Genomic DNA, 23,889 nt, shown 5'->3' on the forward strand with positions numbered 1-23,889 from the left:
CGTAGCACTGCCGCTGCCGCTGCACATGCGCACAGCACCATTGGCCATTTGGGCCGATGGTGCTGTACTTCTACATTTTCTGAGGAGGGAGGTGATGGTCCTCCCCGCTGCCACCAACGACGAAGGAGGTATGTGCGGGGCCTTGGGGTGGGGGGCACAATTTCGGAGGGGGCACGGCCACTAGGTTCGCTTACAGGGCAAAATTACCTAGGGCCGCCCCTGATAGGAACCTTATTAATGTGGATGGAGAACACACTTTGCATAGAAAGTCTTTCTGCACAAAAAACAACGTAACATACAGAAGTATTAACTCTATCCAAGAAAATGTCGTTTTCTGTATGAAAAAGGCTGTGTTTGCAGTGTGCTCATGTCTCCATGTGTGTTGCAAGGCCAGGCTCCTTTGTGCAAAGCCTTCAGTCCCATTCATGCACTCCACAGATACCTCTGGGCACATGAAGCCAAGGAGGGACACAACCCATGGCCTCCCACAGATAAGAGGGAGTGTCTCTCCTCCTTTCTGGGAAATGCTGTGACTGTGGAGAAAGTGAAAGGACCAAGGCTTTTGGACCAGTGACAAGGTAAGTAACACCTTCTGAGTGTATCCCTTGCCGTGTGTGCTGTGGGCACATTGGGTGAGACGAGGAAAATATTTCAACAGCAAAAGAGATGTAAAAATGGAGTTAAACTTTTAAAAATATGGCATAGACAACAAGGGAGAAATGGGAAGCCCTGGTCTTGGAGCGTTGGATCTGGAGGCCAGCTGTGACCAACCGTGCTGTGGATTTTGAAGAGGCAGAAACAGAGGGCGAAAGGGAGGAATCTGCCAAGAAGAAGGGGCCGCCTTCCTTCTCGAAATGTATGTTCTCACTATGAAAGAAAGACCACGCAGATCCAGAATTTCTGCACAATGAGACAACATAAGCAGGGCACCAATCCTGCAAAGTTTCAGAACGTTTCAGTCATCCACTGATTTTTAGGAAACTTTTGAAGTTTTTATAAACAAAATTAAAAAACCAAACAAAAGAGGTATCCCCTCAAACTTCTGAGACAACATAAGCAGGGCACCGATCCTGCAAAGTTCTATAGATAACCCCTTGCCAAGCAAGAAAGCACAATCAAGGCACCCCTGACAGATGGTCATCCAGCCTCTATTTAAAATCTTCTAAGGAAGGAGATTCCACCACACTGGCTTAGATTAGATAGCTGATTGGCCAAAACTCACAATATGAATGTCAACAAGGACAAATATCAGATACTACACGTATACTGGACTCTAGTTCTTTCACTGCCTTTTGGGAGATTTGGAACGTCTCCCAAAAAATAGATCAGGGCCCCCAACAAAAGCAGGCACATAAAATAGGGCAAGGCTTTCCCCAAAAGCACAACTATATTAATAATTAAATTCGCAGCTCCACCCCATTCAGACATATTCTTAAAGCGAGGAGAAGGCAGATTTCTGTGCTCAGGATTTCTAAATCTGAAACAGAAAGAAAACAAGAAATCAGCTAAAGCAAAGAAGGGCTGAATGGCTGAAGGCAAAGTAGTTTGGCTTTTCATTCAGCTGCAAGCCCCAACTACACATATCCCCAGCTGAGAAGTTATACTGTTTCTTCTAAAAAGAGGTCAACGTCAGGCTTGGAGAGGCTCCAAAGGAAGGCCTGGGGCAGCGCTTGAGGTGTAACACTGCTGTGTCCCTTCTGAGCACACCTGAATCCAGCACACAGGCCGTGAGCATCATGTCATGTATTCCAGGTACAGATTTTGCCTTTAGGAACAGCTGTGCTGACTGGTCAGTGGATGTCAGAAAGTCCAGTGGTAAAATCATTTTCTACCAGATGCTGTTTTGCAGAAGCTCAGCTGCTCTGGGGTCTAATGAGATATTCATTGAAAACCTATAGCACAATGTGCTGCAGGATGTCCCGCAAAAAGTTTTTCAGTCTAATAAACTTTCTTCTAATACCGTCCCATTATCCGGACAGACTCCAACAGGGGACCCAGGCAGAGAAGGAGAGTCCATATTACTGGGGGGGGGGGGGGGAGGGGTTGAAGGAGGATAACCATGTCTCCTTATTTTGCTGGTTATTCCCCCTCCCCACTTACCCGTTCACAAACAAGGGTTGTTTTCACGAGGGCAACATGTTTGGGGGGCATAACAGGAGAACAGGGGGAAATGGTTTTCCTCCTTCAAACCCCTCTCCCCCTAAAATGGATTATCCTTCCCTCTCTAGCGCCCACTTGTAGTCTTCACCCGGATAATGGAACAGTACCATTTTCCCAGGATTTTCTGACAGAAACAATTAGGTAAAATCGTGTTGCACAGTGTAATCAATCAGCATTTGCAAGGCGTCTGGGTTTTGCTTTCTTGGACAGCTGAAGCATCTTCTGCAGAGCCCACTGGAAGCACTGGGCCTTGCTGCACTCAGATTCGTGTAAGAGTCTAGATCAGGCCTGGGCAAACTTTGGATCTCCCCGCCAGCTGTTTTGGACTCCCACCATTCCTAACTGTTGATTGACTTTCGATCATTACCACTCAAATGGATACATTTCTTATTTTAAAAAGATTGATGTTTGTGGCAAACCGTATGGAGGAGTGGAAGAGGAAACTACACAAGAATCAACTGAGTACATAACAAGTGTCCAGGAAAAAATTCCAGACCTCATTTATAAAGACTATATGAAACTTCTGTATATTATATACTAGCTTGGGTACCTGTGGTGCCTGAGTTATTTGAAAAAAGGATTGTTTGTTTTGAGGTGTTACGCAGGCCTGTAGCGAGGGGGGGGGGTTAGGGGTTCAACCCCCCGCCCCAAATTTTTCAGGTTAAAAAAAAACCTGGTTTACTCATGAATTTTAACTGGTTAACCAAATCCCCATGCTAAGTCTATGAGACGTAAAACATTAAGAGTCCCTCCAGGCACTATCTCAAGCAGATATTGATAGGTCTGAACCCGGGGGGCGGGTGGGCCAGGGGTTCAACCCACGCCCCGAAATTTTCAAAACCCCTTCCGAATTTTTTTTCTGGCTACGGCCCTGGGTGTTAGGTAATATCATTTGGTTAATTAGTATGTATTTGAAAAAAGCCAGTCTTTGATTTCGTTTGTTATGAATACTCCCATTAGAAAATACATAACAATGTGAGTGAACTACAAGTCCCAGAATCATGGGTCAATCCTCCCCAAACCAGGCCTGTATGAACAGTTGGCCATGTTGGGTCTGTGTGCCAAATTTGGTCCTGATCCGGCATTGCCTGGGTTCAGTGCTCTCTGGATGAGGGCAACTATAGCTCCCAAAATCAAGGTATATTCAGGTGGTCATGGGGCTTTTCTGTGCCAAGTTTGGTTCTGGTCCATAGTCAGTGGGGGTCACAGGTGAACTACAGCTTCCATGCTGTGGAGTCAGTCCCCCAATCCCCTACAGCAGGTATTGTTGTATCCCAGACCAGGAACCCCTCTGACCTTAGACACCACACCAGTTGAGTATAATCAGCAAGCACTTTATTGGAGAATATATGAAAGCCAAGCAATGAAAAGGATGCAAACAGTATAGTCCAAAAAGGTATCTTCAATAGGTAACAATTAGTTCATGAATTTCCAGGTACAAAGATAAAACTCAAGGAACAAGGTTGCAAAATCCACAAGAACAAGGCGGCATAAAATCCCAATACTCAGAACAGGAACTTGGCAATACTGGAACCATGAAACTAGAAATACACTTGGAAGCAAGACTGTCATGAAAATTCAACATTGACCAGACTGAGGTCCTGTCTCATGCAATGAAAAAAACACATTCCGTTTCACTTTCCCACCAGATAAGCATTTGTTTTCTCCTTTTTCCCGGAGAGGGGCTGACCTTCGATGAACCTGGGAGCAATCCCTTAGTTTATAAAACTCTTGTCTTCTATCTTCAAGCACATTCAATTCTGCACCTGACAAATCATCCTCAGATGACTGATTCTCAGAGAAAGACTGCTGTCGGCCCTTTCAGGAATTTCACCTTGAGCATCCGCACTGTGTTCGAGAGAAACCTCAGGCCTCTCAGAGCCAGGCCTGTCAGGAAAACCATCATTCCCATTGCCATCAGGCACAGGGCCAGACACCCCAGCATCCTCATTGGCATTAGGCACAATCACAGGCTGAACTACAACAGGTATGGGCCGGATGCCGAGTCTTTTCTCGGGTCCTCTTCTCTCTCACCATCTTTTCCTTCCTCTCTACTCTTTTTCCTCCCTCCCTCCCTCCCTCCCTTCCTCCCTCCCTCCCTCCCTCCCTAACCTCCATCTTTCTCCCTCCCTCCTTCCTTCCCTTCCACCCTTTTGTCATTTCTTCCCTCTTCTCCCCTTTCTCCTTCCTTCCTTCCTTCCTTTTGTCTTTTCTTTCATCTCTCTTTCCTTCCTCCCTCCTTCCCTCCATCATCTTCCTTCCTTCCACCTTTCTCTTCCTCCCTTTCTTCCTTCCTCTCTTCTCTCTTTCCTTCCTCCTTCCCTCCCTCCCTCCCTTCCTAACCTCCCTCTTTCTCCCGCTCACCTTCCTTCCCTTCCACCCTTTTGTCCTTTCTCCCCTCTTTCCTCCCTCTTCTCCCCTTTCTCCTTCCTTCCTTCATTCCTTCCTTCCTTCCTTCTTTTGTCTTTTCTTTCTTCTCTTTTTCCTCCTTCCCTCCATTCTCTTCCACCCTTCTTTCCATCTTTCTCCCTCCCATCTCTTTTTCCTTCCTTCTTTTCCCCGGGGGATGTTTACCTGGGAGAAAAGAAGGTAGAGAGGGAAAACTGCTTTGTTGCTGCTCTAGAGACCAGGGCACAAGGGAGCAATGTGTTGAAAAGATTCGGAAGACCTTCTGGAGAGTGGCACAGGCTGCCTGGGAGTGTGTTCGAGTCTCCTTCTCTGGAGGCTTTTCTGCAGAGGCTGCCTATCTGTCTGTGTGAGCGGACAACTATGCCACATACACACTTACACATTTTCACTATTATTATGTGTATAAATTATTATAGATAGATATTTAGTACGCAATTCTTATAAGGGGTTGGAAGACTTTTCCGCATGGTCAGATGTCCACCATGTATGGCCAAAAAGAGCAGGAGCCTTTCCAAGGGGGACGGAAGCGCCTCCTGGTGACACTGAGGACTGAGGCCTCAAAGGCTGCGCTCCAGCATTTCGGAGATTAAACCAGAGGAAAAACCATCATGTGGGCAAAGAACAGCAGAGTGTAAGGTCATGGTGGCAGAAGGGACGAATGAGAAAGAACGCACATTGCCCATTGAGAATAAAGGCTCCGACATTGTCTTTGTCTGTCTGTGTCTCACCTGGCCCATGGCATGCCGGGCTCCTGAACCCACAGTTGCCTGACTTGGATCTATGCTACGTGAAATTCCCCCTTTTTAAAAAAGATATTGTATATTAATTACCTTTTGCCAAATAAATCACCAATATAACCACGCCGATAACTAAAGCAGAGCCACCAAGAGCAATTAGCCCTTTTTTCAGCCAAGTTCTCTCCAAATTCCAACCTCCCCTTGGCTTTGGCCTGGTACCTCCATTCTCTGCCATGAATGCTAGAATCTTTTCATCTGTCAAGACCGGCTCCAAGTAGAGCCTATTGGAGAGATGCCTCCCTCCCTCCTTCTCCACCATGCGCTGGACCTTCTCCATCAGCTCGGAGACCTGCCTCTCCCGTTCCTCCCCAGATGCCCTGTTATTGAAAGCACACATGTGCCCCCCACACTTCCGAATTAGCCCCTGGAGAGCCTCATTATCTGAGCCCCACACATAGTCCTCCAAGGAATCCCCATCTAAATCCTCTTTGCGGGTGAAGAGGATGACCATGTGCTTGAAGGCCTCTTCTCCAAACAAAGCCTGGACTTGATTGGCGGCCGCCTCGTCTTCTGCCGTGAAGCGGCCCACCTGGGTCACAAACACCAAGGCATGAGGGCCGGGCCTGGAGAGGTCAATGCAGCGCCTGATCTCCGGCAGCAGGATTGTGGTGGAGGTGTCTGGGTCACAAAGGGCTGGAGTGTCGATCACAGAAAGGTCCAAGTCTCTCCACCTCTGTGTCTCTCGTTGGCACCTGAGCGTGGTCGTCCTCAGTGCCGCCACGGACTCAAACGCCTTCCGGCCAAGAAGGGTGTTTCCTGTAGCGCTCTTCCCGCCTCCGGTCTTTCCAACAAGGATAATCCTGAGTTCAGATTCCTCCCTTCCGGGGCCTGAAGAACAAATCAGTGAAAAAAGAGACAACGCTGATCTTACTAGAAGGGGAATTCAGTTATGTCAGGACTAGTTTTAAGGTGGTGGTGGTGGTGGTGAGTGTGAACATATCCAGGCAGGGCATTGTCAGTTTTGCCCACCTGCAGGTTCACCCTTATAAGATGTGGGGGGCACCATGACAAAGCATGCTCACAATATCAAGAAGGATATGGACAGTGTCAGAGAAGGGCGGCCAAAATGACCAAAGGTCTGGAAGCCATGAAGCCGAGCTTAGGGAGCTGGGGATGATTATTTTGGGGATATATATATATATATATATATATATATATATATATGCCATAGTGAGGACAGATCAGGCTTTTCTCCCTGCGGCTTCGGCGATGAGGACACAATGGTTCAATGGACTCAAACTGCAGAAAAACATATTCCCCCTGATAGGCCAAAAAGAAGGACAGGACATATGAACCAGCCATAAAACTCAGTTGCCCTGAGGTGGGGCGAAAGGGACTGTGGAATGTGGGAATGGGCAACCTCCAGGCACCAGGACTCTAAGAGTGATTTATAACACTGTAGCTAGGCCTATATACATGGGTGGTAGAGCAGACTCTTGTCTTCCGAGCAATAAAGCTGTATGGTATCTTCAGCCGTTGTGTGTCTTGGCATATTCCTCCAAAGAAGACTAACCCACAGCAACACAGTTGGAGCTGACAAGCCTTACAATTTGTTCAGAATACAAGAGTCTGCTCTTCTGCCCATGTATATAGGCCTAGCTACAGTCTTATAAATCACTCTTAGAGTCCTGGCGCCTGGATGTTGCCCATTCCAGAGTCCCTCTCCCCCCACCTCAGAGCAACTCAGTTTTTTGGCTGGTTCATATGTCCGGTCCTCCCTTTTGGCCCATGGCCATACTCTCCGTGTCAGCGCTTCGTGTCTGGAGATGGCATGAGATGGGGATCATGACAACCCCTGAACATTAGGAAAAACTTCCTGATGGAAAGAGCTGCTTCAGAGTGGAATCTGCAGATGCCTGGATGTTCAGGTAAGGATATTGTGTCTCCTTACCTGGCAGATGGGGGTTGGAATGGATTGCCCTTGTGGTCTCTTCCAACTCTATGATTCTATGATTCTTAAACAGAAGGCAAAGAACTTAGCAACAGATGGCTCCAATGGTTTCTTACCTCTCTGAACCTAATTTAAAAGTCCTAAGAGCCTTACCTTTGCTGACTCTGGGCATTTTGAAAACCTCCACACAGGATGGAGTTCCAGCAAGAAGTGAAAATTCCTGTGCAAATAAAAAACACACACACAGAAGAGAAAGCCTCACTGAGAAGAGGAATATCCCACGTGCTGGTTAAAGAACCCACAAGCTTCAAGGCGAAAATAAATGCAGGCTTCTAACTGCTTCCCGGGAGCCTTCTTATGGAAGTAGGCTGTTCTCCCTTTCCATGTTTTTAATGATTTGGTATTGTATTGGTTTCGAAAAAGGCAGTTCTTAAACTGGGAGGGCAGTCCTGTTTCATTATCTGAGATGAGGCCACAAGTAGACGCTAGAGAGAGAAGGATGGTCCATTTGGGGGGGGGGGGGGGTTTGAAAGAGGGAAGCCATTTCCCCCCATTTTTGCTGGTTATTCCCCCTCCTCATCTCATAAACGAGGGTTATTTCCACGAGGGGGACATGGGTGGGGGAATTAACAGGAAAATGGGCGGAAATGGTTTTCCTCCTTCAACCCAGCTACATGTCCCTGCTTTGGCAAATGGAGGAAAGGAAGCAGCTGCATGGACTCTTCCCAAAATTAAACAAAACCTTCTCTCGCTTTCTCGATCGTCTTTATATATATATATATATATATACACACAGTAGAGTCTCACTTATCCAACACTCGCTTATCCAACATTCTGGATTATCCAACATGTTTTTGTAGTCAATGTTTTCAATACATCGTGATATTTTGGTGATAAATTCGTAAATACAGTAATTACTACATAGCATTACTGCATATTGAACTACTTTTTATGTCAAATTTGTTGCATAACATGCTGTTTTGGTGCTTAATTTGTAAAATCATAACCTAATTTGATGTTTAATAGGCTTTTCCTTAATCTCTCCTTATTATCCAACATTTTCGCTTATCCAACGTTCTGCCGGCCCGTTTATGTTGGATAAGTGAGACTCTACTGTGTGTGTATATATATATATATATATATATATATATATATAAAAGCTTGGATCCTGAAGCTTCCCTTTCCCTTCCCTTTCCTTCCCTTCCCACAGGGAAATCCCAAGGTCCAGAAACACCTTTCAAAAGTAGAAACGGAATCCTGGAGGACCGAGAAGAGCAACCTCCCTCCAAGATCCATTCCCCTTCCAACCAGAAACTGGATCTTGCAAACGTTCTCTATTCCTGGCAAAAGCCCAGGTGCATCTACACTGCAGGATTCGTGCAGTTTGACACCCCTTTAACAGCCAGGGCTCAATGCTGTGGAATCCTGGAAGTTCTGCCCTTTTTGGCAGAAGAGGCTCAGGACCATGTAAAACTACAAATGCCAGGTTTCCATAACACTGAGTGGTGTCAGACTGCATTCATTCAAGGGGAACAAAGCTTTGGGTGAAGACAGACTTTGCAGGCTCTTTAGCTCCCTCCCTCCCTCCCTCCCTCCGTCCCTCTCCCCTTCTCTCTGTTAACCTATCACTTCATCAAGCTCTTAATTCTGGAATTCAGATTTTGAAAATTAATGAAATGTACTTGCCTGGTTTTCTCAGAAACTTTCCAGCTCATCTGTTCCTGGTCCTGTTTTGAGACGGTCTGAAGCAATGTGGCCGAGAGCAGAGGATGTGGAGGGTGGTGCTGCAGATCCTCCCTCCCAGCTTCTCAGGCTTTTCATCTCAGTGCGAAGCCCCTTTCCTCCTGATCCAGAAGAGAGGAGAATGGGCCTGGCACTTGTCCCTGCCCAGTGTGGAGGGAGGCTTCTTGGAGTCCTCAGGACAGCTCCGCACTGGCGCTTTCACTTTCTCTACAGTCACGGCATTTCCCAGAAAGGAGAAGAGAAGCTCCCCCTTGTGGGCAGGAAAGGAAATATCAAGGCATTTGCGAGAGAGAAGAGGAGAATGTCTTTCAATACTGCCAAGTCCTCTCCTTTCGGAAAGTCAGAACCTCCTCCCAGCCAGTCCTTATGGAGTCTGCACTGATATACCAATATACTCACATTTGATGGAGTGGGCCTTCGTGGTGCATGGGCCTGGCAAGAGTGGGTCCTGGGGTGTAGCACAGCTGGTAAATCACCAGCAGGAATAAGATCTACCAACCGAAAGGTGGCAAGTTCGAAGCCCGGTCGGGGTGAGCACCCGACTGTCAAGCCCAGCTCATTGTTTCCTTAAGAAGTTTGAAAACAGCTTGGAGCTGTAAGTAGAGAAATTAGGTACCGCAAATTGTGCAGGACATTTTATGACATCATAAAGAACAAGATCATAAATGTGGTGACCAAAAGGAAGGTGGAAGGTGGAAGGAAGAAGTCCTGATGGCTCTTCGTCTTAGAGAATGGAGCAACAGCACCTCCTGTGACTGAATCTGAATCAACCTCAAAGGCACCAAAAAACTGGACTTCGAGACAACATACCTCCTTTCTGTTCTGTCCTGTCTGTCCAAATGGCATTGAATGTTTGTCATGTATGTGTACTGCGATCCGCCCTGAGTCCCCTTGTGGAGATAGGGAGGGATATAAATAAAGTATTGTTATCATTATTATTGTTATTGTTATGAAATATCCCAGTGTGCCCATCATCCTAGGCTATCACTTGTGGCCCATAACCATAGAGACCTATTCTGGATTTGCATGGTCTTCCTTTCCCAGCGGGAACATACATTTCCAGAAGAGTTGGTCACAGCAGGGTTTGCTTGGCACACCTTCCTCCTGGCACATTTCTCCCTTTCTCCCTCCATTTGTGCCTCTTCAAAATCCACAGCACTATTGGTAACAACTGCCCCACAGGTACACCGCTCCAAGGACAAGGCTTCTCAGTTTGTTATTGAAGACCACAGACCCCCCCCCCACACACACACACACTAAAACATATAAATGAATTGGACTCCGTGATCTGTAGTTCTCCTAAGAATGGAGGCCATAATGAACTATAAACACCCCCCAGCCCCCATGGTACTTCAGGACTCCCCAGGACCAACAGCACAATATGACCCCTGAACACACTCTTTGGCTCAGGCCAGTTCATAGTGGGGGGCCTCCGCAGCTTCAGAGTGAAGGCCAGCCAGCTGGTCATCTTCCCCTCCCAAACAGGAAGCCGGACCGACGGACACATTGTAGCCAGAGCAGCTCCATTCCTCATCCCCAGATACTTTCTACTTCCTTCAATCCTCTCCTGGCCACGATGTATCCCTCTTCACTTCTTTTCTTCTTATTTTTAATTGTATTTCTTCTCCCCTGCAAATGTGTGCATAATTGGATAAGTTATAAAATATAATAAAATACTATAAAGGACCCTCTCAGCTGCTATTCAGCCTTGATGAGTCCCCCACCCTCCCCCTTTCTTCCTATATATATATATATATCCCTCTCCCTTACCAAACAACACACAAAGTGTTAGGGATTCCTCTTCTTCAGAAGAGGAAGGGGAGCAGGAAAGTGTTCATGAATCAGAGGGGCAGTTGGAATCTGAAGAGGAGATTTTGCAAGTACCCACATTTCAGGAGAGGCGAAAGGAAACAGAGCAGAGCCTTCGTTCAGCTAGAATAGTTGCCAGAAATGCAGCTGAGTAATTAGGATGGCCAAAAGCAAGAAGGAGCTGGGGAGCCTTATCACCAAGGTGAAAGAAGAAAGTGCAAAAGCTGGGTTGCAGTTAGACATCAAGAAAACCAAGATCATGGCAACTACACCTATTGATAACTGGCAAATAGAGGGAGAAAACATGGAGGCAGTGACAGACTTTATATTTCTAGGCGCGAAGATCACTGCAGACGCAGACTGCAGCCAGGAAATCAGAAGACGTCTACTCCTTGGGAGGAGAGCAATGGCCAACCTTGATAAAACAGTGAAGATCAAAGACATCACACTGGCAACGAAGGTCCGCATAGTCAAAGCCATGGTATTCCCCATAGTGACCTATGGATGCGAGAGCTGGACCATAAGGAAGGCTGAGCAAAGAAAGATAGACGCTTTGGAACTCTGGTGCTGGAGGAAAATCCTGAGCGTGCTTTGGACCGCAAGATGATGCAACCAGTCCATCCTCCAGGAAATAATGCCCAGTGGCTGCTCACTGGAGGGAAGGAGATGAGAGGCGAAGATGAAGTATTTTGGCCACATCCTGAGGAGACAGGAAAGCTTGGAAAAGATCACAATGCTGGGGAAAATGGAAGGAAAAAGGAAGAGAGACCGACCAAGGGCGAGATGGATGGACGGTATCCTTGAAGGGACTGGCTTGACTTTGAAGGAACTGGGGCGGTGACGGCCGACAGGGAGCTCTGGCCTGGACTGGTCCATGAGGTCACGAAGAGTCGGAGATGACTAAACGACTGAGCAGCAGCAGCAATTAGGAACTGCCCTAGCAGCTGTGAGGGGACTCAGGGCTATAAAGCAGAAGCAGGTGCAGCCAGGTCTTGCTGGTAACAAACTGACTCTTCGTTGCCCTTGTGCCTGCTTCAATTCTGCATCTGTAAAAAACTTCTCTTAAGGATTTATTGTTGCTTCTTTGTCTGAGGTAAGACTGCTATTTGATTTGGGAATTTATCAGAGACTAAGAACTGTGCTTGCCCTAAGACTTCCTTGTTTCATTTGAGGGCGATGTACTTTATGTTTGCTGAAGTAAAGCAGTGTTCATTTACTTACCACTGTGTTTTAAGGCTGTTCTTGAAAGACAAAACAGGACACAAAGGCTATTTACTTTCCATTACTTTATTTTTATTATTCCTTTTATAGTAAACTCTATTAAAAGGAAGGCAAATCTACATACACCCGGAAACCATGAACTCCGGTAACCTCTCCCTTGGAAACCCATCTGATGCCATTGTGGCATCTGGTGGGGCCATGTATTTGCATAATCCTGTCAGATCAGCTTTGGATTTTTCTATTGTTCACCACATTCCAGGACTACATTTCATCCTGGTGAGATCTTTAATTCCTGATTTCTGATTTGGTATCCACATTAGTGGCTCGCCAGGTGTCCCGGGGGACTTAGCTGAACTACAATTTCCAGCACAAAGTTATCTCAGTGTCGATGCCACATATTTTAGGACAAGTTTAACTTCATTTTACAATCTCTTTTGCTGTTGAAATCATTTGCTCACCCCACCCAACGTGCCCACAGCACACACAGCAAGGAATAGGCTCAGAAGGTTACCTTGGCACTGGTCCAAAAGCCTTGGTCCTTTCACTTTCTGCACAGTCACGGCATTTCCCAGAAAAGAGGAGAGAAACTCCCTTTTGTGTGGGGGAAAGGATGTAATAATACTTTTATTTCCATAGCCAAGGCCCTTCCTAGAAAAGGGGAGAATTCCTTTCCATGCGGCCAAGTCTTCCTTGTTCAGAAAGTGGAGCCTGCACAGAAAATGCCAGTTGTTCTGAGCGCAGAAATAAAACCAGATACCCCGTTCCCAGGGCAGGTGCCTTATAAACATGGTCAGGGCCCTGGATGTAATAGAATACCCTTCCCAATCACCCACAACACACACACACACACACACACACACACACTCATGGCTGCACGGACATCCCAGAGGGCCAACCAACACTTGGAAGAGAAGACAGGATGTTGAGACTGTGGGTTGTCTTCTTCCTTGGCTTCACGTGAACAGAGGTATCTGTGGAGCGCAAGAATGGGACTGAAGGCTTTGCCCAAAGGAGCCTGGCCTTGCAACACACACAGAGACATGAGCACACTGCAAACACAGCCTTTTCCATACAGAAAATGACATTTTCTGGGATAGAGTTCATACTTCTGAATCTCACATTCTTTTCCATGCAAAGAGACTGTTGTGCAGAAGTCTTTTCCCCAAGCCTTTCTGTGCAGAGTATGTTCTCCATCCACATCAATAATGTTCCTATGGCTTCAACATCAGGCCTTCTCTTCCGAGTTCTGATTGGCCCCTCTGTGTGTGTTTGTGTGTGTGTGTGTGTGTGTGTTGTGGGAGATCTGGCTGGGTGGCCCTTCTCCTTCCTGAGAAAAAGAGGTCCCCCCACCAATGCCAGGGCTTCAGGGCGAGAGCCAGCGTGTCCAAGGCCCCCAAAGAGACCCCCGGCCCTTGCAGCGGGGAGGCTCCTCCACTCCGTGCCTCTGTGCAGGGGTCAGAAGGGCCGAGTGGCCGGAGGGGGCTCCTGCTTCTTGACCCTCCCGACACAAGGCAAGAGGGTCTCCTTGGGTTTGGCTCAGGGGAGAGGCCACAGGCCTTGCTGGAGGCGAGGAGGCACGTTGGCTCCCCTTCCCTGGGGGTTGTGCCCTCGGCCCCTTGAGCTATGGGACTGCCGGGGACACTTCACCCGGGGCTGCGTTCGGCTCAGAGGAATGGGAGCAGGAGGCAGCGGCTACTTCCATCCACTTCCTGGGAGGACGGGTCAGGAGAGAGCGGCCCTTCCCTTGGCAACTGGCTGCAAGGCCCACGTCCACCCAGGTTAACCGTGTCATGGTTCTGCACACCAGCACACACGTTTCCGTATACCCCCCCACCCCACACACGTGCACACACACACACACGTCAGTCACACACATTCCACTCAGGCTTCCCTGTTCAACTCCCTTCTTGCTCCTGGCAGGCTTTTCCATAAAGCTTTTGCTCAGCCTCTCATTTACTTCTGATCTTGGTCATTGTAGCGTCACGAAGGAGCCCCACATGTCCACCCCATGCAACCCCCTGCCTCAAGTGGCGATGTGGCATCGACCACAAAACCAGCCCCAACGAGCCCCCCAAGTCTTCCTTTGAGAAGGAAATACATCCTCCTGCCAAGGTGGAGACTTGGGGACGCAGGCGCCCCGGAGGGTGGCCTCTTGCAAAAGGGGAATCCCAGACAAGCAGGGCCTTCTGTTCAGGATTTCTAAGGGAAAGGACATTAAAGATTGCAAAGAAAGAGTCCGTGTTGTTCTGTGTTTAGCATGTGTTTAGTAGTATATGTTGTATACTAGGGTGGGATGATTGATTGAGATAAGAGTTCTGTTCATTGCTGTAATATTTTTGTTTACTTTCTGGGGTGGAGGGAGGTTGTTTTGGCTTTGTGTAACTCTTTTTTATTGTCTACTTCTCTTAGTGTTTCTGTTCCCTTGAATAAAAATTCATGTCAAAAAAAGAAATGGGGTTTTCCACAGATACAGAGCTGAACTGAAACCTCCACAAAGGCCCTGGATATAGCAACATCGATGTGTAGATAGATGTATAAAATAATGTCTCAGTTCCATCAGGAGCTACAATGTGTTTATTTATTTCATGCATTTTCTCATAAGAGTTCAGAGTAACTAATACAGTGGCCTGTCAGAGGAGCAGAGACATGCGCCATGGAACTCACAAATTACCCGAAATACCCAACAATCAGGCAAACAATCCTTGTACCCCGAACATTGTTATTGTCTATATTACTCCCCGCGGGGACTCAACACTCCACACTAGACAAGTTTAAAAAGTACAACACAATAGTTGAAAAGCAATCAAATAGTAACAGTGTGGTCAAATTAAAATACAGCGAGTGCACTAAAATGGCCTTTCAAAACTCATATTCCCCCCAATCCCACCCACAGCAGACCCTGAACTAAAATACTAGGCCCAAAATCATGAATCTTAAATATGAGCAAAAACAAGGACGCAGAAGGTATGACAAGTCATTCTCTTTCCTGATTCCCCTGAAGCAATTAGGAATAATACCTGCTTAGTGGAATCATTGCAAAAATGGAATATAAATGGAAATATATAATACATGTAGATGGATGGATAGCGCTTTGGGATATTCCAGATACAGTGGCTGATCAGTGTGCATCTAGCGATTAGCTGGTAAATCAACGTTATTTAGAGAACCATATGACCATCTGGGATGTAAAGTGGCTTAACCTGTTAGAAGATATGCTGGTGGATGTTGTTCCAAGATGAAAAAATAAAATATATTCATTGGTTTATCAGTCAGTATTCACCTTATGCACATTCTTACATGGATATAAACTTGGTTAACACTATTCCTTTGTTTTTGGAGAGGTTGTGCTTCATAAAAGTATCACCAAAGTGTGTTTTGGATTTTGTTTAAAAGGCAACATTAGAGTATGTTGCAGTCACTATGAATCAATCTTTGTAATATAGCAAGTATTTGAGTTGGTGGGTCTTTGTTCTCTTCTGACAATTTTTCCTTCTTCTTCATCCGTTTCGTGTTCTTCTCTTGGAGATGTTTGCACTCTTCCTTCATCTGGTTTCGGTCCCTGGAGAGCATCTCCTCCGTGTAATGGGGGGCCTTTCTGTTCTTTCCCAGCATGTCATCGATCATGCCAAGCAGCTCCTTCACCTGCCCTTCCTTCTCTTGACCTTCAGCCTTGTTGTTGAAGGCCAGGCAACGGCCCCCACATTTCCCAATCTGCTCCCAAAAAGATGCATCTCCTTCATTTAAGAATGTTTCCAAAGTCTTTCCTTCCAGTTTATCTTTATGGGTGAACACAATGATCATGTAATCCTTTACCTCAAGGCTGAAAATATCTTGGATTAACTGAGCAACGTCTTTTTCCTCCTGAGTGAAACGATCCACTTTCATGACTTGTATAATTGCATGTGGACCCGGGGAACACAACGTTAAACACTTTTCAACTTCTTTGGAAGTTTCTTCCCGTGTTACACTGGTGTCGAAAAACCCAGGAGTGTCAACAACCACAATTTTCCTCCCATCAAGTATAGTCTCCTTCTTTTCACATGTTTTTGTCACGGATGAAGGGGACATGGTAGACACAAACTCCTTCTGTCCCAGGATGGTGTTTCCTGTGGCACTTTTTCCGGATCCGGTTTTCCCAATGAGGACAATCCTCAGTTCAGTGTCTAAAACAAGGGAGAGGAACAAGAGAAGAAGCCGTCATTCAGAGTGAACTCACTATTATAGTTCTGACCCAATGGTGCTAGCCAGAACCCAGGAAGCAAGAGGGGAAACCAAGCCATTTGGGCAGACTGGGCTCAGCGTCCAGGCTTCCCCAGGTCCAGCACAAAAGGGTCAGGGGTTTCTAAATAACATGGACTATGGATCAATCAGTCTCAGCAGGGAAAGAAATGCAATTCTGTAATATTCAGGTGTGTAGAATCACTTCCATTTAACAGCCAATTTGAGGCAATACTGAGGTCACTCAGAACTCAAGCAAACGTGTGTGTGTGTGTGTGTTTTCATGACCATCTTTGTGGTGTAATTCATTGCACTGATATGCATGGTTTCACATTATTTATAGCCATTCAACTGGTTTCAAACCATCAGATTTCAAATTCTAAAACTTAGTTTGCTGAAAACATCTTTTAAAAAGTGTTGTCGAAGGCTTTCATGGCTGGGATCACAGGGTTGTTGTATGTTTTCCGGGCTGTATGGCCATGTTCCAGAAGTATTCTCTCCTGACGTTTTGCCCACATCTATGGCAGGCATCCTCAGAGGTTGTGAGGCCTCAAACAGACAAGAGTTCTTTATCCCACCCTGAACATTCCACAGATATATAAAGCTCAATTGCCTAGTATATACCTCACAACCTCTGAGGATGCCTGCCATAGATGTGGGCGAAACGTCAGGAGAGAATACTTCTCGAACATGGCCTTACAGCCTGGAAAACATACAACAGCCCAATCTTTTTAAAAGGTTTGTTTGGTGTCCAAATTGATTCTATCATACATTGCCCTGATGTAAATATACTTATACCTGAATGTCTTCAAGGACTTTTACCTCCTGGAGAACTGAGCATCCCTTAGTTAGCTTCATTAGGTTTACCTGGTTTGGGAGGCTCCATTTTCCCGCATTTCCTTGCAGATCCCTGTGGTTTATTTTCCTCTGAAGATGCTCCACCCGCTATCGGCACTTCCATCTCCTCTATGAGATACGGCCGGTCCCGATTCTTCTGCACCATCTCCTCAATCAGAGAAAACAGCTCTGCAGCTTGACGGGCTCCTTTTTGCCCTGTCAATTTGTTGTTGAAGGCACAGCATCGACCCTGGCATCGCTTGACCAAATCCTGCAAGGCTTGGTTGCCCGATGTCTCTACATAATCTTCTAGGCTCTCCATTGGGTCTAAGTCTTCCTTGCGGGTGAACAGGACAACCATGTACTTTGTGGCCTCCTGGCCAAAGACCTGCTCCACCTTCTCCAAAGCCACGATGTCTTCCTCAGTGAAACGGCCAACCTGGGTCACAAACACCAGAGCGTGAGGTCCAGGCTTGGCCAGATCCCGGCACTTCTGGATCTCCCGGGATTTCTGCGGTTCTTGGAGGCTGGCATCAAAGATGTTGGGAGTGTCGATGATGGTGATCCTCTTCCCCTTCCAGTTCTCTGCCCGTTCTTCCTTGATCCATGCCTGGGTCACCGGCTTTTGTGAAAGTTCATACTTCAGCCTCTTTTCCCCAAGAATGGTGTTCCCGGAGGCACTTCTCCCTCCTCCCGTCTTCCCCACAAGCACAATCCGCCACTCTCGTTCCTCCTCGTTTGCACCTCCGAGCTCTGTTGGGAATGGAAACAACAGCCAGGAAGAGCATTACTAAGAGACCAAAGGAATCCCACCTCTGTCCTGAGCAGCCCTCATCAGATATAGGCACTCGGAACTGCAAAACCACAGGTTGGTCACTTGATCAGGTGTGGAAGTGCTCTTCTCCCCTGTGGCCTTCCCTCTGCCTCTCCTTTATTGAAAATGCCCCCCTCTATGAGCAGGCCCCTAACCAACTATTTCAGAGAGAGGCAAGATGGCTTTCATCTTTAATCACCCACAAAGTAGCTCCCTAAGACAGATGATTCTGCCAACTGAAAAGCAGTAGGTGGGTTGTCCCCTCACGCCTCAGCCCCAGGATACTGATGCAATATGGGGTAGAATGGGGTGAAGTCATAGGTAACATTCTCACCCTGTTACTAGGTCCCACTCATCTATAAGTATAAGGTTCCTGCTCAGTATGTTACAGATCTTAATCCTACCTTCCTTATGCATTGGTTTCTCTTCTCCACCAGATCTCTCTACTCCAGCGTTGCTTGGGCCTCTGTCTCTTGGCCTTCCTTCTGAACATTCTTCTGGTGCAATATGGGATAGAATGGGGTGAAGTCATGAGGAGAGAGGAATGCTAGGTAACACTCTGACCCTGCTACTAGGTCCCACTCATCTATAGGTGAGGTTAGTATAAGGTTCCTGCTCAGTGTGTTATAGATCTTAATCCTACCTTCCATAAGCATTGGTTTCTCTTCTCCACCAGATCTCTCTACTCCAGCGTTGCTTGGGCCTCTGTCTCTTGGCCTTCCTTCTGAACATTCTTCTGGTGCAATATGGGGTAGAATGGGGTGAAGTCATAGGTAACATTCTCACCCTGCTACTAGGTCCCACTCATCTATAGGTGAGGTTAGTAGAAGGTTCCTGCTCAGTGTGTTACAGATCTTAGTCCTACCTTCCTTATGCATTGGTTGCTCTTCTCCACCAGATCTCTCTTCTCCAGCATTGCTTGGGCCTCTGTCTCTTGGCCTTCCTTCTGAACATTCTTCTGGTGCAATATGGGATAGAATGGGGTGAAGTCATAGGTAACATTCTCACCCTGTTACTAGGTCCCACTCATCTATAGGTGAGGTTAGTATAAGGTTCCTGCTCAGTGTGTTATAGATCTTAATCCTACCTTCCATAAGCATTGGTTTCTCTTCTCCACCAGATCTCTCTACTCCAGCGTTGCTTGGGCCTCTGTCTCTTGGCCTTCCTTCTGAACATTCTTCTGGTGCAATATGGGATAGAATGGGGTGAAGTCATGAGGAGAGAGGAATGCTAGGTATCACTCTGACCCTGCTACTAGGTCCCACTCATCTATAGGTGAGGTTAGTAGAAGGTTCCTGCTCAGTGTGTTATAGATCTTAATCCTACCTTCCATAAGCATTAGTTTCTCTTCTCCACAAGATCTCTCTACTCCAGCGTTGCTTGGGCCTCTGTCTCTTGGCCTTCCTTCTGAACATTCTTCTGGTGCAATATGGGATAGAATGGGGTGAATTCATGAGGAGGGAGGAATGCTAGGTATCACTCTGACCCTGCTACTAGGTCCCACTCATCTATAGGTGAGGTTAGTATAAGGTTCCTGCTCAGTGTGTTATAGATCTTAATCCTACCTTCCATAGGCTTTGGTTGCTCTTCTCCACCAGATCTCTCTACTCCAGCGTTGCTTGTGCCTCTATCTCTTGGCTTTCCTTCTGAACATTCTTCTTTCATTGGCACATTTCTTGCTGCCTTCTCCTTATTTTCTTTCATTTTTATTGATTTTGAACAAAACAGTCCACAATCCACTCGTTGGCTCACTCACCGGGCCGGGTCCCGGCAGCAAGGATAGAACCAGGACCCAGCCCAGTGAGTAAGTGAATGAGTGAAAGTGAGGGCAGGCGGCAAAGACCCTCCCTCCCTCGCTCACTCACTCCCTCACTCACTCACCAGGCCAATCCCAGCAGCAACGGCAGCAGTGGCAGCAGACCCAGGACCCGGCCTGGTGAGTGAACAAGAGAGAAGGGGAAAATGGCTGCCGCCCCCTTTGCTGCACTGGCCCGGGAGGGGGTGAGCGAGGGAGGGAGGGAGGGCACCCCGGGCGTCGGATAAGCAGAAGTCGGATAAGTGGGACTTTACTGTAAGTATCTGGTAATCAATGTTTGGCAATGAAATAAGTCAATATTCATCACTGGAGTCTAAGCATTTCTCCATGAGTCTGGCAATCTGTTCTAAACGGTTGAAGTCATCTAGAGAAGGTTTGTGGGTTTTGTTCAGGAGAGAATGGCTGCCTGGTCAGAGAATGCTTGTTTTTTAGGGGAGCATCGGGAATGAAGAACCTACCATCTTGTTTCCAACAAAGCACTCCCTTCCTTGGTTCATCAGCCATTCTGACAGATTCCAGAACTGAAAAAGAACCAGAAAAGGAAAGGATCTCATTTGACCTGTGAATGGGTGATGTCATCAGGAAGAGGTTGTTTAGGGAATCACGCTCCATGACAAGTCAAACCCGCATTCTGGACTTTGAGAGCTGACTTCCAAAAAATGAAGGAAATACTGAGCGGCATTCCATGGACCCCAATATTAAAAGACAAGGTAGTTAAGGATGGATGGGAGTTTTTAAAAAGTGAAATGCTCAAGGCGCAAATGCAAACAGTGCCAACAAAGAAAAAAAAATAAGACAAATGCGAAGAAGCCAGAATGGATGTCCAAAGAACTTCTAACTGGGCTCAGACTCAAAAGACACACGCACAAGAAGTGGAAAAGGGGAGAAATCACCAAAGAAGAATTCAAACGTATAGCCAACTCCTGTAGGGAAAAGGTTCACAAGGCTAAAGTGCAAAATGAGCTCAGGCTTGCCAGGGACTTGCCAGGGAATGTGTGACGGCGTGAGTGGTGCCATCTATATGTCGAACTGTAAGTTGCAAGATTTGAATTGTTGTATCATGCCTGATTTTGCCTTTACCCTGTAAATGTAGTTGGATTGATTGGTTATTTATAGCTGTCAATCAATGTTGTTTGCACCAGTTATATTGCTCCCTCAACTCAATTGTTTGACTCCACTCTTTCCTGGAGTTGGTCAGTGTTTCCTTTTTCATTCCACCATCAAGCTTTCTATCAGATGGACGCGAGAGACTTGGCTCTAAAGCCCTTGATTAAGTTACCTCTCAGCACCAATTCTGAAGTTCTTACCCTTGAGACTTATGCTTCATGTTCAGCCTAACCTGGATGACGTTGAGGAGTCTCAAGCGCCTTCAAATCAGTTCTTTGGCACCAGAGGAAGACTGTGTCTTCAAACATAAGCCATTTGGACTGAGGCTGAGGATTGCTCCGGCATTCACAGCCATTGAGAAAGAGGGACCTGGAAAAGCTTCTCAGCTGCAGAGCTCCTTGGACTTAAGACAACCAGAGACTGTAATGTATATTTTCCTTTACCCCTTTGAAACTTCCAGCTTATTGCCTTAAAGGGATAACCTTTTGAAACAATAAAACCAGTTTTGAGTTATCTACAGTATTTTGATCCTTGGGAGTTCCAGCTTCCCTAAAGGAGAACAAAAAGCAATCCCCTGGGGAAAGATGTCACGTCCATGCCTCTTTCGCTAAGAGTTATAGCCCCAGGTGCGATGGCACAGAATGCTTCTCGAACCCCTCCCCCCCTCCCCCCTTGGCTACAGCCCTGAAGGTGGCCAATGGCAACATTCCCACTTTCCTCCAACAGACAGGAGTTCTTTTTCCCACCCTGGACATCATTCCACAGGGATATATATATATACTAGGAAACCAGGAAACTAGGAAAGTGGGGGCTTTAAAAAGTCTGCCACTGTGTAGAGAAGCCATGTCATACCTGGACAGAGAGAAGCAATGAAGGCTCCCAGAGCTTCTGCTTTTCCAGTATATATATATATCCTCAGAGGTTGTGAGGTCTGTTGGAAACTAGGAAAGTGGGGGCTTTAAAAAGTCTGCCACTGTGTAGAGAAGCCATGTCATACCTGGACAGAGAGAAGCAATGAAGGCTCCCAGAGCTTCTGCTTTTCCAGTATATATATATCCTCAGAGGTTGTGAGGTCTGTTGGAAACTAGGAAAGTGGGGTTTATATATAGAGAGCAGGGGGAAATGGCTGCTGTCCCCTTTGCTGCGCTGGCCCGGGAGGGGATGAGGGAGGGAGGGAGGGAGGGCACCCCGGGCGTCAGATAAGCAGAAGTTGGATAAGCGGGACTTTACTTTAAGTATCTGATAATCAGTGTTTGGAAATGAAACAAGTTAATATTTGGCAATGAAACTCTCTCTCTCTCTCTCTCTCTCTCTCTCTCTCTATATATATATATATATATATATATATATATGAGTAATGAAATTTCAGCCTAGGACAAAACAACAAAACTACACATCCCAGAAACACTAAACTTGGCAGCACAACCCCTCATCCATGCCTCTACGTTCATACAACAAAAAGAAAAGAAAAATAAAGTCCTAATTAGAGGGAGAGGAATAATTGTTTTTATCCAATTGCTGCCAGTTAGAAGGCTAAGCTCTGCCCACTTGGTCTCCTAGCAACCCACTCAGCCCAGGGGAAAGGCAGAGTTAGGCCTCACTTAGGCCTCTTCCACGCTGCCTATAAAATACTAATTATCAGATTTTAACTGGATTGCAGTATATGGCAGCGTAGACTCAAGGCCCTTCCACACAGCTATATGACGCATTTATAATCTTATATTATCTGTTTTGAACTGGATTATCTTGATCCCAAACTGCCATATAATCCACTTCAGTGTGCATTTTATCCAGCTGTGTAGAAGGGGCCTCATATAATCCAGTTCTAAGTAGATAATATAAGATTATAAATATAATATGTAATAATTACTGTGATATAATAATACAGAACAATATAATCTCTGAAACCAGGACAGTAAATAAAGAACAACACTCTGAAAGCATAAGCCACAGCAACGCGTGGCCGGGCAAAGCTAGTGTATATATATATATATACAGTAAAGTCTCACTTATCCAAGCTAAACGGGCCAGCAGAAGCTTGGATAAGCAAATATCTTGGATAATAAGGAGGGATTAAGGAAAAGCCTATTAGACATCAAATTAGGTTATGATTTTACAAATTAAGCACCAAAACATCATGTTTTACAACAAATTTGACAGAAATAGCAGTTCAATACGCAGTAATGTTATGTTGTAATTACTGTATTTACGAATTTAGCACCAAAATATCATGATATATTGAAAACATTGACTACCGTGTTTCCCCGAAAGTAAGACAGTGTCTTATATTAATTTTTGCTCCCAAAGATGCTCTAGGTCTTATTTTCAGGGGATGTCTTATTTTTCCATGAAGAAGAATTCACTTTTATTGTTGAACAAAAAACATGAGCATTAATTATATACTGTACAGTAGTTGTCATCACAAACCAGCACAACCAGACAAACTGTGAATCCTATCAAGAATTTCTTGTTACTCCCATTATTTCCATGTACAACTGGTAGGTACATTTACCAATCCTGAATGCTCTGGTGTTCTGTTTGGCAGGCGCTGGGCATGCTTCCAAACAAAAACTTGGCTAGGTCTTACTTTTGGGGGATGCCTTATATTTAGCAATTCAGAAAAACTTCTACTAGGTCTTATTTTTCGGAGATGTCTTCTTTTCGGGGAAACAGGGTACAAAAATGGCTTGGATCATCCAGAAACTTGGATAAGTGAGGCTTGGATAAGTGAGACTCTACTGTATATATACCCCACTTTCCTAGTTTCCAACAGACCTCACAACCTCTGAGGATGCCTGGCGTAGATGTGATGAAACGTCAGGAGAGAATTCTTCTGGAACATGGCCAGACAGCCCGGAAAACCCACAGCAAGCCAGTGATTCCGGCCATGGAAGCCTTCGAGAGCACTTCATACCTTCTCTGTTCTTCCGGCGACTGCGCTTCCTCTGGCTCCGGCCTCTTGTCTTGTCTGCCGAGGGAAGGAGGCAGAGGAGGGGTCGCTTTGACTTTTCTCCCCCCCTCAAATAACCCTCTCAAGAAGACGGATTGGTTCTCAGTCGTGGTCTGG

General features: G+C 46.2%; 2 protein-coding genes across 15 annotated transcripts; both read right to left on the reverse strand.

Annotated features, from left to right (window-relative positions):
• Positions 1-4,570: 4,570 nt before the first annotated feature.
• On the reverse strand, positions 4,571-9,224 carry LOC107982730 (GTPase IMAP family member 2). Of its 2 annotated transcripts, XM_016992739.2 has the most exons (4): positions 8,944-9,224; positions 7,411-7,477; positions 7,258-7,321; positions 4,571-6,194 (listed from the first exon to the last, which is right to left on the reverse strand). In XM_016992739.2, the coding sequence occupies exons 1-4, from the start codon at positions 8,970-8,972 to the stop codon at positions 5,392-5,394; spliced, it is 963 nt and encodes a 320-aa protein (XP_016848228.2). In that variant the 5' UTR covers positions 8,973-9,224; the 3' UTR covers positions 4,571-5,391. The 2 variants fall into 2 exon arrangements, with proteins under 2 accessions (XP_016848228.2, XP_016848229.2); XM_016992740.2 differs by lacking the exon at positions 7,258-7,321 and having other exon boundaries at positions 8,944-9,221.
• Positions 9,225-14,586: 5,362 nt separating this feature from the next.
• LOC100554031 (GTPase IMAP family member 8) lies at positions 14,587-23,871 on the reverse strand. Of its 13 annotated transcripts, none has more exons than XM_016992729.2 (10): positions 23,737-23,871; positions 20,174-20,236; positions 19,465-19,554; positions 19,226-19,318; positions 18,987-19,079; positions 18,765-18,857; positions 18,543-18,635; positions 18,304-18,396; positions 17,116-17,838; positions 14,587-16,193 (listed from the first exon to the last, which is right to left on the reverse strand). In XM_016992729.2, the coding sequence occupies exons 2-10, from the start codon at positions 20,217-20,219 to the stop codon at positions 15,430-15,432; spliced, it is 2,088 nt and encodes a 695-aa protein (XP_016848218.1). In that variant the 5' UTR covers positions 20,220-20,236; positions 23,737-23,871; the 3' UTR covers positions 14,587-15,429. The 13 variants fall into 13 exon arrangements, with proteins under 13 accessions (XP_016848218.1, XP_016848220.1, XP_016848219.1 ...); XM_016992731.2 differs by having other exon boundaries at positions 19,226-19,315; positions 19,465-19,557; positions 23,737-23,867; XM_016992730.2 differs by having other exon boundaries at positions 18,987-19,076; positions 19,465-19,557; positions 23,737-23,867.
• Positions 23,872-23,889: the final 18 nt, after the last annotated feature.

The sequence above is a fragment of the Anolis carolinensis genome, chromosome 6 (assembly GCF_035594765.1).
Source record: "Anolis carolinensis isolate JA03-04 chromosome 6, rAnoCar3.1.pri, whole genome shotgun sequence".
NCBI classification, from domain to species: domain Eukaryota; kingdom Metazoa; phylum Chordata; class Lepidosauria; order Squamata; family Dactyloidae; genus Anolis; species Anolis carolinensis.